The sequence below is a fragment of the Leucoraja erinacea genome, chromosome 5 (assembly GCF_028641065.1).
Source record: "Leucoraja erinacea ecotype New England chromosome 5, Leri_hhj_1, whole genome shotgun sequence".
NCBI classification, from domain to species: domain Eukaryota; kingdom Metazoa; phylum Chordata; class Chondrichthyes; order Rajiformes; family Rajidae; genus Leucoraja; species Leucoraja erinaceus.
The window spans coordinates 37247228-37261358 of NC_073381.1; the positions used below are offsets into that span (position 1 = coordinate 37247228).

Consider the following 14131-nt stretch of genomic DNA (forward strand, 5'->3'; position numbering starts at 1 on the left):
CGGCCCAAAACGTTACCTATCTTCTTCGCTCCATAGATGCTGCTGCACCCGCTGAGTTTCTCCAGCATTTTTGTGTAGTCCAGGTAACATCCCGGTAAATCTCCTCTGCATTTTCCCCATGTTAATGACTTATCTTTCTTCTTTTAGCTGAGCGACCACATTTGAGCTCATTACTCCAAGTGTGGCCGTACAAACAACTGTCACAGCTGCATTAATATGTTTCAACTTTTGATCTCAGTACCCTTCCCATGCCAGAGTGAGACTAAACGCAAATTGGAGGAACAGCATCTCATATTTTGCTTGGGCAGCTTACATCCCAGTGGTATGAATATTCTCTAACTTTCTCTTACTTCAGCGAGCCCCAGCATTTCCTTTCTCTCCATCTCTCCCCCACCCAAGTCATACTAGCTTCTCATTTTCACCTAACAAACAGCTAACAATGGCCTGTTTCCTTTATCATCATTATTTTTTTGCATACCTTTCATTCATTGTTCTTTATCTCTAAATCATCACCTATATCTCTCGTTTCCCTTATCCCTAACCAGTCTGAAGAAGGGTCTTGACCCGAAACGCCACCCATTCCTTCTCTCCAGAGATGCTGCCTGTCCCGCAGTGTTACTCCAGCTTTTTGTATCTCCCTTCCCTTGCAAGGTAAGCATGCCAAATAGCTTCTTCACCACATTGTCCGCTATACTCTCAACTTTCAGGGAACCAGATACCTGTACTCCCAGATCTCTCTGTTCTCCAACACCCTCCAGGGCTCTACCATTAACTGTGCAAATGGCAGATGAGTTGACCAGGTACTTTGGATCTGCCTTCACTAAGGAGGACACAAACAATCTTCCTGATTGAAATGACATTTTTCATTTCACTGCACATCTCGTATGTGTATGTGACGAATAAACTTGAATTGTCTTGACTTGACTTGATATAGTAGTGGCCAGAGGATCTGGTGTGACAAGATTACTATCTAAATGGCGTCAAATTGGGAAAAGGGGAAGTACAACGGGATCTGGGAGTCCTTGTACATCAGTCTACGAAAGTAAGCATGCGGGTACAGCAGGCAGTGAAGAAAGCGAATGGCATGTTGGCCTTTATAACAAGAGGAATTGAATATAGAAGCAAAGAGGTCCTTCTGCAGTTGTACAGAGCACTAGTGAGACCACACCTGGAGTATTGTGTACAGTTTTGGTCCCCTAATTTGAGGAAGGACATTGTTGTTATTGAGGGAGGGCAGCGTAGGTTTACAAGGTTAATTCCCTGTTTTATGCTGAGAGAATGGAGCAGCTGGGCTTGCACGCTCTGGAGATTAGAAGGATGAGAGGAGATCTCATTGAAACATATAAGATTGTTAAGGGCTTGGACACGCAAGAGGCAGAATACATGTTCCCGATGTTGGGGTAGTCCTGAACCAGGGGCCACAGTTTAAGAATAAGGAGTAAGCCATTTAGAACGGAGACGAGGAAACACTTTTTCGCACAGAGAGTGGTGAGTCTGTGGAAATCTCTGCCTCAGAGGGCGGTGGAGGCAGGTTCTCTGTATTCTTTCAAGAGAGAGCTAGATAGGGCTTTTAAAATAGAGGAGTTGGGGATATGGGGAAAAGGCAGGAACGGGGTACTGATTGGGGATGATCAGCCATGACCACATTGAATGGCTCGAAGGTCCGAATGGCCTACTCCTGCACCTATTGTCTATTGTCTATTGTCTATTGTCAAAACCTGCCCTGGTTTGACATACTTGACACTGGCGCAACACTTGACATCGAGAAGAGTTAAATTCTATTTGCCATTCCTTGGCCCAGCTTCTCAATTGATCTTGATCCTGTTGTAAACTTAGATATTCTTTCTCACCCTCCACTATACCATGATTTTTCATGTCATCTGTAAATTTACCGACACTGGTAACGTCCTTGTCATCCAAATCGTTAATGTACATAACAATTAACATAGGACCCAGCACCGAACCTTGCTACACGCCACTGCTCACTGGCTTCCAATCAGAAACACAAACTTCAGCACCTGGAAGTGTGGTTGCACAAACAACATGTACTGCTGCATCATGATTTAGTTCCGTTTACTTTAGAAATACAGTGCGAATCAGGCCCTTTGACCCGCCGAGTCCGCACCAACCAGTGATATTAACACTATCCTACACTATCCTGCACACACTAGGGCCAATTTCCACTTATACCAAGCCAATTAACATACAGACCTGTACATCTTTGGAGTGAGGGAGCAAACCAAAGATCTCGGAGAAAACCCACGCAGGTCATGGGAAGAACGTATAAACTCCGTACAGACAGCACCCGTGGTCAGGATCAAACTCGGGTGTCTGGCAGCTAATCTACCACTACGCCACCATGCCATCCGGACTTGTGATGTCATTACCCTTCCCATGCAACAATTAGTCTATGATCAGCCTGAAGATGGGTCTCCTCCCAAAACATCATCTATCCATGTTCTCCAGGGATATTGGGATGGTAGAGTAAGCTAGAAGAGAGGAGGGGCAGGACAAAGTGTGGCAGGTAATAGGTGAACACCGACAAGGGAGGTTTTTGATAGGCAGTTGTCACCTATTCTCCCCACCCTCTCCCCTCCATCTACATTCCTATCTCTGGCTTCACAGTTCAAATCTCTTCAACCTTTTTGTCTCACATCTTTTTTTAACCTCTTGCCTTTGTCCAACCATCTGCCTATCAAACCCACCCCTCGCCAGTGTTCATCTGTTACGTGCCATGTTTTGTCCTGCCCGACTTCTCATCTAGATATCTACCCCCTCCCGCACACAGTCAGTCTGAATAGTCCCGACCCAAAATGTCACCTATCCATGTTCTCCAAGGATGCTGCCAAACCTGTTGAGTTACCCCAATACTTTGTTTCTTTCTTTGTAAACCAGCATCTGCAGTTCCTCGTTTCTAAATGTTTCTAATTGATTAGGTTCAACAATCATTAACTCACTCTGAAGAATGTGCATTGTGTCAATGAAGCACTCTTCAAATCTGTTTGAATCTGCTTTCACATTATCACAGGGACATTGTTTTAACAAATGCTATTAGTTCTGAGGGACATCAGACCCGTTTTGGGAAATTTTCATTCACCATCTGAAAAAGAGTTTCGGCCCTAGCTTGTACAATCATTTAAGAATTTTATATCTTTTTATAAGATACCCTGTCATCCTTCTAAATTCCAGTGTATACAACTCCCTCAACAATCACGGGAACATTTTTTTCCTGCATCTAGGGGTGTGTACAATCATTTAAGAATTTATATCTTTATCAGATCCCCTGTCAACAGCTCTAAATTCCAGTTGTATACAAGTCCACGACGACGCATTATTTCATCATATCCCGCCATTCCCGGGTCAGGTGCACCCCGCCATTCCCGGGATTAACCTGGTGCACCTACGCTGCACTCCATCAATAGCAAGAAAGTCCTTCCTCAAACTTGGAGATCAAAATTGCACACAATACTCCAGGTGTGATCTCACTAGGGCCCTGGATAACTGCAGAAGGACATCTTTGCTCCTATACTCAATCCCTCTTGTTATGAAGGCCGACATGCCATTCGCTTTCTTCACTGCTTGCTGTACCTGCATGCTTATTTTCATTGACTGATGAACAAGGACCCCCAGATCCGGTTGTACTTCCCGTTTTCCCAACGTGACGCCATTTAGATAATAATCTTCCGTCCTGTTCTTGCTCCCAAAGTGGATAACCTGATATTTATCCACATTAAACTGCATCTCTCTTCCAGCTTTCTTCCCCCCCTTGATACCCCCTACAATCCGGCTGAAGTAGGGTGCAGACCCAAACCATCATCTATCCATGGTCTCCAGAGATACTGCCTGACCTCCTGAATCAATCCAGCATTTTGTGCCCTTCCTAGGTAATGTTAACTTATTGGAGACACAAGGAACAGCAGATGCTGGTTTACAATAAAGACAGAATGTTGGAGTAACTCAGCGGGTCAGGTAATGTCTCTGGAGAACATGGATAGGTGATGTTTCAGGTTTGGATCCTACTTCAGACTGATTGCAGTAGGGGGAGAAAGTCTGGAAAGTGATGATAAGAGCCTGGCAAGAGGAAGGTATACTGGTGAAAGGGGATAGGGGGAAGATGAAGAATGGGAGTGGGAGAAATGTGTGTGCTCCTGTGTGGGCCCTAGAAAGAGAGGGGGTAAATGAGGGGGAAATTGATTTATTAATACAATGGCTGTTTTTAATAAAAAATGGTTGTAGGATGAAGTGATTGGGAGAGGTAAGAAGTGCTCCTTCTGCTAATGAACGTATTGAGCTGGAGATCCCTAGATATTACTTCAAATGTACAAAACAAAAACCATATACATGTTAATACATTTTACAAGTGTCTCAACATTCAATATTGCGAGTGTTATATCCAGTAATGTCAGCCTATTCTTTTATTTCCTTACAGACAGCAGGATTACCAGTCATGTGGTCCCTTTGGGATGATATTCCTACTCTAGATGAGGTGATTTATAGATCAGGGGGCAAAGAAAGCCAGAACACAATGGACTGAAGTCTTTAATATACTGACTGAATGTTTAAAGAAGGGACCGCTTGGTTTGGTAGATTAGAAAAAAGAACTGATAATTTCCTGGAACTACTGTATTTACCTTGATATCAGGTTGTAACAGGGAGAGGAAATGAAAGAGTTGGGAGTAGGGATGATAGATGACATTTGAATCAATTATCTGACACTGGTCTAGAATTGTTATTTTCCGTGGTCATTTGCAAGTACCTTTCCCAATATCTTATATTTCTGGTCAGATATTTTCATTTTGTTGAGCAAATGAAAAATATTTGTCATGATAATAAAAACTGCTATTTTGGTCAGCGTCTGCTTGAAATTTAGAAGTAGAAATAAAAGTATTCTACCAACTAAGGCTTGAGCAACAAAGCAATCTATTTTGCCCTCATGGAATCAAATTGATCAGTACACATACAGATAAGTAGACTTTTACAGCCGATTTAATTCAATTTACAACTAAGCATTTAAAGTAAAGTATTTGGTTTTTTGCAGTAGACTTTGACAGAATAGTTATATACTGTATGGCCTGACCTAACCACTTACCTCAATAATAAGTTTGCCTCCTTGTCAGGAGGTCATGTTTAGTTTAGTTTAGTTTAGTTTAGAGATACAACTTTAAAACAGGCCCTTCGGTACAGCGAATTCACGCCGACCCCATACACTAGTGCTGCCCCTACACATTAGGGACAATTTGCAATTCTTATCGAAAGCAGCTAACCTACAAACCTGCACGTCTTTGGAGTGTGGTAGGAAACTGGAGCATCCAGAGAAAACCCATTCGGTCATGGGGAAAGCATACATGCTCCATACAGACAGCACCCTTGGTCAGGTTCAAACCGGGTCTCTGGCGCTGTAAGACAGCAACTCTACCGTTGCTCCGCTGTGTCACCCCAAACTCATGTATTTGAATTTCCCTTCATAAACTCGAGAACAAATTATAGGCTACAGTGCCAAATCACACTGGGGAGGGTGGTGAGATGTTAGAGTTGGAATCTTTTAGATGAGATGTTAAACAGAGGCCCTAACCTTTCTCTTAAAATATCCATGGTATTATTCAAAGCAAAAACAGGAACATTCTCCTGGTGGCTTGAAACAAAAAACAGCCCTCCATCAACATCACTATAATTAATTTATCATTTAACCCACCTACTGTAGGTTTGTGGAACTCACTATGTGAATTAGCACCTGCATTTCCTTACATGAATTCCAATTCAAAGATACTTAGTTCAATGTGAACATTCAGATGTGAGAACTTTGCTATATAGTCAGACGAATGCTCAGATAAATATGATGGCATAACTTATATCTACATTCCAAATGTTCATATCCAGGCATTAGCTGACTTAATTTACAATCATAGATTCATGCAGTCATAAAGTCATACAGTGCAGAAAGGGGCCATTTGTCCCAACTCATTTGTGCCAACCAAATGCCCCAAATGGGTTATCTTTTCAGAACGTTATGCAATAATTGTATTAATATCACATCTAAACTATTATATTTATCTTAACCTGTTACACACAATGTTTTCATTTTTATCTTTAAGGGAATGCCAAAAACGTTGAGTTATTTCAATAAGCTAGCTGAGCTATTAGTCGGATATTAGGCTCCTGGATTTTCTTCAACTTGTTTTTGCAGAATAGAAGAAAATAAGAAGATATTAGTGCAATTAAGTAAATGAAAAAGAGCCGCCGAGTAAGGCAATTACTAGATTAATCATAAATTGATGCTCCTAAAGTTTGCCACACAAGTGAACCATTATTCCTTCCTACAGATGTTGCAAAAGGCATCTCCCACCGCATGTGGAAGAATGTCCTTTTATCTTTCTCAGTCCATGTGAAATGTGATAAGAGGTGCCAAACAAAACAATCAGGCGTGAAGGGAAAAAAAAGGCTTTGCAAAGGCATCCAGGCTGTTTACCTCGTGGGCTGATGAACCAGAATATGGAGAGACACCTTGATTATTTTTCGCACCATTGCAGGGAACCAAATTGGCTTCAAGTTGTGTTTATCTAGCTTTCATCAGTTTGTATCCACTGGACAAAATATTTGACTTTGCTTTGGAGTGTCATTTTCTTGATTAATGGTTTTAACATTGTTAGTTTAGTGTGATCATCTGAATGAATCATTACTAGTTCCCTGTCTATACTCAATACTATAGCAAAGGAAACAGAATCATAATTTCAAGAAATTGCAGCAAATTGTGCACGCAGTCCAGCCCATCACACAAACCAACCACCCTTCTATTGACTCAATTTATACCTCATGCTGCCTCGGCAAGGCCAGCAGCATAATAAAGGATGTGTTGCACCCTGGCTATTCCCTCTTCTCCCCTCTCCCATCAGGCAAAAGGTATAGAAGTGTGAACACCACCAGATTCGGGGACAGTTTCTTCCCAGCTGTTATCAGGCAACTGAATCATCCTACCACAATCAGGGAGCAATACTAAAGTACTATCTACCTCTTTGATGACCCTCAAACTATCCTTGATCGGACATTGCTGACTTTACCTTGCACTAAACGTTATTCCCTTATCATTTATCTATGCACTGTAAATGGATCGATTGTAATCATGTATTGTGTTTCTGCTGACTGGTTAGCATGCAACAAAAGCTTTTCACTGCACCTCGGAATAAACTGAACTAAAACTGAAATGGAACGAAACTGAACTGAGGTATCTTTAACAGTCCTGGATTTCATGTGGATGTCAAGGTCAGGGCAATCTTTTGATATAGTCTAACCAAGTATGTATGCAGTTTGGAAGTAGGTTTGAGAATGTTTTGTATGAAGATGCTTTTGTAGCTCCCAGTGTTTGGCTGGAGGATATGCTGGTCATGCAAGCACTGACCATCACATCATCCTATTTTCCATTCACCTTATGCAGTTGGTGAATTCCACCTTGTAATCAAATAGAATATAAATCATCAATGTAACTGTTTGTCAAACTTTGTAGATGGCCTCATTTTTGCATGCATATGAATCTGATAATTTGTTCCTCTTGTTCCTTACTTGGAGAGATGATGTAAACAATTAAATATAGAAAGCTGTGGAGAATGTATGTTTTTTAAAGTTCATTCTTTAGGCCATATTCTAAATGTGGACTAGATCATTTCAATGTGAGCAAGGGAAGCTGTGCTTTCAAGGCACATGGAACTTTCTGGGAATAGTACAGGGAGCACACACTGACAGTTCAAGCTCCTCGTCAGCTGCAGCAAAAGGACGGCATTGTCTCTGTTTATAATTATCTAAAAACTCCAAAAATATATTTCCTAGGCTATGTTTTAATAGTTGTATGATCATAAAAATACACAAAGCGCAGGAATAACTCAGCGGGTCAGGCAGCATCCCTGGCAACACGGATAGGTGACATTTTGTCTCGGAACTCCTCTTCAGTCTGATGACTCAAAATGTCACCTATTTATGTTCTCCAGGGATGCTGCCTGACCCATTGAGTTACTGCAGCACTGTCGTTTTTTGTAAACCAGCATCTGCAGTTCCTTGTTTCTATAATTCACTTATGCTTGTTGTGTTTGAATAAATGGGGGGCCTATTCCACACCAGCTCCAAATAATCTATTCTCATAGTAAATCAGAAATGTCTAAGAAAACCTGAAAAATCTGTCTTTTTTAATACACATAATAGTTTTCTACTGTCAAGGAACACTTAAAAGGATGGGGAAAATAATTAACATTTTATCTTGATAAGAAACTAGTTTTTCAATGTCCCACCATGAAATTCAAAGTAGCATTTAAATCAACTTGCACTTTTGACTGTTTTTGTACAGACAAAATAAAAGTCGTGAAAATGGTTTGAATATATGAAAATCACATTTCAGATTGATTTGAATGTTGAGGTTATGAATGTTATGTTCCATTGCTGTTTCTCCATTGGGCATAATTGGGTGGAGATGGGCAAAAGTCCTTGTATAATACAGCAACAAGGTATCAATGATGTAAATATGTTGCACCTTAATTTCCTCATTTATTTGCACCATTTATGTGTGCATGATTTATGCAGAAAATGAAGTCTGCAGTATATACAAATTGTGGCGGCTCACAAGGGTCGTGCCATCATACTGTCGAACCCCTCGGCCCGGGAGTGGTTCAGTCCAGAGGCGGCCCTTAGCCAGAGGGTTTAAAGGCAGGGGCTGGGTGCCATCTTCCTCTCGTTTGGTCTTCCCTACAACCGGGAGGAACATAATTAAAGGTGCCTCTCAAAACACTGGACTTCGTGCTTCCTTTTGAGACCCACGCACCACATTGGTGACCCCCGACGCTCCATTGGCGTCATCATGGAGAGAAGAGAAAGCCCTACCTCCTCACAGGCCAGCCCGGCCCTGTCTCTGGACGTGGTCTCGGTGAAACTGCCCAACGTCTGGGCCACCCGGCCGCTCATCTGGTTCCAGCAGGCGGAGGCCCAGTTCAACCTGCGGGGCATCACGGTCGATGCCACCCACTTCTATTACCTGGTGGGAGCCCTCGACCAGGACACGGTTCTAGAGGTCACGGACTTCCTCGCAGCCCCCCCGGACACTGATAAATATCTCGGCCTTAAGGAGCTCCTGCTCCAGATTTATGGACTAAGCAGGATGGAGCGTGCTGCTAGGATCCTGCATATGGAGGGCCTAGGCGACCGACGGCCATCTAACCTCCTAAAGGAGATGGATGCTCTACTGGATGGGCACACGCCGTGCCTGTTGTTCGAGTACACCTACCTGCATCTGCTGCCGGCCTACATTCATCTGCAGCTCACAGACGCCTCCTTTGCTGACCTCGGGGCCCTCGGGAGGCGCGCCGACGCGCTGTGGATGGCACGCCCTGATGACGTCAGCGCGCTGGCTGTCAGCAGAGACGGGGTCGCGTTGAGGCCGACGCGCCCTGATGCCGGTGACATCAACGCGCTGGCCGTCGGCAGGCGCGCCGGTGACGTCACCCCAGCAGCTCCCGATTTCCTCCGGTGGGGCGGGGGAGCTGTGGAAGGAGTGACAGCTCCAGCCCGACGGCCCGCTCGATTACCCCCAGCGGCAGTGAGGGGTACTGCACCTGCAGTCCAGCGCCAGCAAGCTGCAGGCACCACCAGTAGGGACAGGCAAGCTCCAAATAACACCAACACAAGGAGCTGGTGCTATTTCCATCAGCGCTGGGGTGCTGCAGCACGACAATGCCGCCAGCCGTGCACGTTCCCGGGAAACGCCTGGGCCGGCTGCCAATAGTCCCTGCAGCAGCCGACCAAATTCACCGCCTCTTCGCCTGGGATCGGCACTCTGGGACCCGCTTCCTCGTGGATACTGGAGCGGAGCTCATCGTCCTGCCCCCTTCGCTGGCCGACATTCGTTCCGGTAAGCGGGGGCCCGTCCTCACCGCGGCGAATGGCAGCCCCATCCGCACATATGGAGTGCACATGGTTCCCACCGTGTTCGGCTCCTGCCATTTCTCGTGTCGGTTCACCATTGCCGACGTCTTCCAGCCATTGCTCAGCGCCGATTTCCTCCGGGCGCATTCCCTCATGATGGACGTCATACTGTCGAACCCCTCGGCACTACGCTACCTTGGCCGCTATGATGGAGCCAATCACGTTGCGTTTGTATCAACCGGTGGAACGGTCCCTGGCGTCTGTGGCCTCCCGCTTCGCACGGATCTTGGCCGCATTCCCGGCCATTCTGACCTCGCAGTTTCGATCATCGACCCCCAGCCACGGAGTGGTGCATTTTATCCAGACTACCGGCCCACCACTCCATGCACGAGCACGCTGACTGCCGCCGGATAAACTGCGTCTGGCACGGCGGGAATTCCACACAATGGAGACCTTGGGGATCATCCGCCCTTCGAGCAGCCCTTGGGCGTCCCCACTCCACATGGTCCCTAAGTCGAGCGGGGGCTGGCGACCTTGCGGGGATTACTGACGGCTGCACGCCGCAACAACAGCGAATCGATACCCCGTACCCCACATCCAGGACTTCACCGCCCATTAGGCTGGGGCCACAATATTTTCAAAAGTGGATCTGGTACGGGGTTATAACCAGATCCCGGTTCATCCGGATGACGTACCCAAGACGGCGATCATCACGCCATTCGGATTTTACGAGTACATGCGGATGCCGTTCGGCCTCAAGAACGCTGCGCAGGCCTTTCAACGCCTAATGGACGGGGTTTGTCACGACCTCGATTTCGTGTTTGTGTACCTGGACGACATCCTGGTGGCCAGCCACTTGCAGCAGGAGCACTGCGCCCACCTTCGGCAGCTCTGTCAGTGGCTCAGCGAGCATGGTTTGGCCATCAACCTCGACAAGTGGCGTTTTGGTGTAACCGAGATTGACTTCCTCGGCCACCGCGTGATTGCGCAAGGCGCGGTGCCCCTGCCTGACAGGGTCGACGCCATCCGTCGGTTTCCCCACCCACGCATGGTGCGTGGCCTGCAGGAGTTTGTCGGCAGGGTGGTTTTTTACCATTGTTTCGTGCCATCCGCGGCCCACATCATGCGGCCTCTGTATCAACTTCTGGTGCGTGGGCAGAACAAGAACGTTGAATGGACCCACGAGGCAGGGGCTGCATTTGGCAGCACGAAGGATGCCCTTGCTCGGGCCGTACTGCTGGTGCACCCGCAGGAAAATGCCCCAACTCTCACGGTGGACGCCTCGGAGTCGGCGGTTGGTGCTGTGCTGGAGCAACTGACGGGTGGAGGTTGGCGGCCCCTGGCCTTCTTCAGCCAGCAGCTCAACCGTGCACAGTCGAAATACAGCGTGTTTGATCGCGAGCTCCTGGCTCTGTACCTGGCAGTGCGCCATTTTCGCTACTTCCTGGAGGGCCGCCCGTTGACCGCCTACACGGACCACAAGCCGCTCACTTTCGCCCTGGTGAAGGTTTCCGACCCCTGGTCCGCACGACAGCAGCGGCAATTGGCCTACATATCGGAGTATACAACATCTATCCGCTACATCGAGGGGAAAGCGAATCGGGTAGCCGACGCATTGTCCCGCCCCGCTATCAACGCCGTGTTCGAGGTGGCGCCCGGAATTGACTATTCTGCTCTGGCAGAGGCACAGCTCACGGACGATGAGGTGCCTCCGCCTTGAGGATGTCCCTCTCGGTCCTGGGGGAGTGACAATCCTGTGTGATGTGTCGTCCGGTCAGCCGCGCCCCATCGTCCCTGCCGCCTGGCGCCGGAGGGTGTTCGAGGTGATCCACGGACTGGCTCGCCCATCAATCCGGGCGACAACGGCACTAGTGGCCGCTCGTTTCATGTGGCACGGTCTGCGCAAGCAGGTTGGCCATTGAGCTCACACCTGCATTCCGTGCCAGGCGGCAAAAATCCAGCGCCATGTCCGTGCGCCTCTCCAGGAGTTTGGTCTACCTCCGGCGATTCGACCATCTCCACGTATACATTGTAGGGCCACTCCCGCCATCCCGGGGCATCACCCACCTTCTTACAATGATAGACCGCTTCATGCAGTGGCCGGAGGCCATTCCGCTGGCCGATACTTCAATGGTTACGTGTGCTCATGCATTGTCCGCACACTGGATTGCTCGCTTCGGGGTGCCGGCGCACATCTCTTCAGACCGGGGGCCACAGTTCACCTCCGAGCTGTGGTCAGCCATGGCTCGCTTGCTGGGGGTGCGGCTAAACCACACCACGGCTTACCACCCGCAGGCTAACGGTCTGGTGGAGAGGTTCCACCGGCAGCTGAAGGAAGCACTGAAGGCGCGACTCTCCGGCCCGGACTGGATGGAAGAGTTGCCGTGGGTCATGCTGGGCATCCGGACTGCTCCCAAAGAGGACTTGGCCTCATCATCGGCGGAGCTGGTGTACGGGTCGACACTCACAGTGCCCGGGGAGTTCGTGCCGTCGGCGTCGGGGCAGCAGGGAACGCCCTCCTCCACCCTTCAACACCTTCGCGAGCGAGTTGGCAGGCTCGCACCCGTCCCAACGTCCCGCCATGGGACATTTCGCCCACACGTGCCATCAGCCCTCAGGGACTGCCCATACGTCTTCCTGCGCCGTGATGCCCACCGGACGCCACTCCAGAGGCCGTACGAGGGCCCGTTCCGGGTGCTAGAACACGGGCAGTCGACTTTTGTCCTGGACATGGGGGGCCGGCCGTAGGCCGTGTCGATTGACCGTTTGAAGCCGGCGCACCTGGACATTGACCAGCCGGTGCTGGTTGCCCAACCTCGGCCTCGAGGGCGCCCCCCTTCACGGCTCCCTCCGCCTGTCCCTCCACCTGTCCTCCCGCCGGTCCCTCGACCTGTCCCTCCACCTATGCCTCCGCCTGCCCCACGAGCGGCTGACTTCCGCTCGCGGGCCGGCCGGGTCGTGCGCCCGCCGGTGCGTTTCGTGCCTCTGGTTCTGGGGGGGGGTCTTGTGGCGGCTCCCAAGGGTCGTGTCATCATACTGTCGAACCCCTCGGCATGGGAGTGGTTCAGTCCGGAGGCGGCCCTTAGCCAGAGGGTTTAAAGGCAGGGGTTTGGGTGCCATCTTTCTCTTGTTTGGTCTTCCCTACAACCGGGAGGAACATAATAAAAGGTGCCTCTCTAAACACTGGACTTCGTGCGTCCTTTTGAGACCCACGCACTAAAAATCAATATTGTTTGCCTTTTAATTTATTGCAAGTTGTGTGACTGTCTTCCTCTCCTGAGAAACTCCCAGAAACCAAAATAATATCCAAAATATAGCAACCTAAAATGTTCAATAATATCTACGGCTTCAAAATTGTTGTTTTTAAATCTTGCCATTTCTTTTAAAATAGCAAAATTATTCAATTTTCATTATTTTTAGAGATTTTTAAGAAAAACATGACTAATGAGAATCAGAATATATTAATGAAGACTGTCACTTTAAATCCATATAAATCAATCCCTCGGGTTCAAGTAACCTGCCAAAAATAAATTATTTTTACCAGAGGGATTGGGAAGACTGCAAGGCAAGTGCTGCCTTTCAACACTCAGTTTGATGGGCTGCGTCACTCCCTGAGTGATAAACCTGACGACTATCCAGATGTCCAAGTCCTTGCAGGAAATGTTGTCAAGCTGGGAAAGAAAAATTGTCTTGATCATGATGAGAAAAGTGTCTCATTTCAAATCTCCAGTCGTAGTAGCTATTTTTGTCGATGAATGCTTGGAGATTATGAAAAGGTGATGCTAAATGAACCTTAAAGACAAGCTGATTAATTAAATGCAATTTTCATTTAAAAGTTCCAAAGGAGATTGCTGAGTAAGCAAGAACATATTATTGGCCAAAAAAAAACAACTGCTGGAGGAACTCAGCAGTTCAGGCAGCTTATGTGGAAAGGAAAAAAGGTCCAACCAGAAATTGCATTATCCATTTCCCTCCACTGATGCTGCCTGATCCACTGAGTTTTTCCTGCACTTGTTTTTTTTGCTTAAAATTCCTGCAGCTGCAGTTCCTTGTGTCTCAATTAGAAAACATAGAAACATAGAAACATAGAAAATAGGTGCAGAAGTAGGCCATTCGGCCCTTCGAGCCTGCACCGCCATTCAATATGATCATGGCTGATCATCCAACTCAGTATCCTGTTCCTGCCTTCTCTCCATACCCCCGATCCCTTTAGCCACAAGGGCCACATCTAACT

At 47.5% G+C, this 14131-nt stretch overlaps 1 protein-coding gene across 1 annotated transcript; it reads left to right on the forward strand.

Moving 5' to 3' along the window:
• Nucleotides 1-9945: 9945 nt before the first annotated feature.
• LOC129697651 (uncharacterized) lies at nt 9946-13067 on the forward strand. The gene is given in 3 exon segments (XM_055636363.1): nt 9946-10246; nt 11821-11896; nt 11898-13067. Coding segments are annotated over 3 exon segments (1125 nt in total). The 3' UTR covers nt 12646-13067.
• The last annotated feature ends 1064 nt before the right edge of the window (nt 13068-14131 follow it).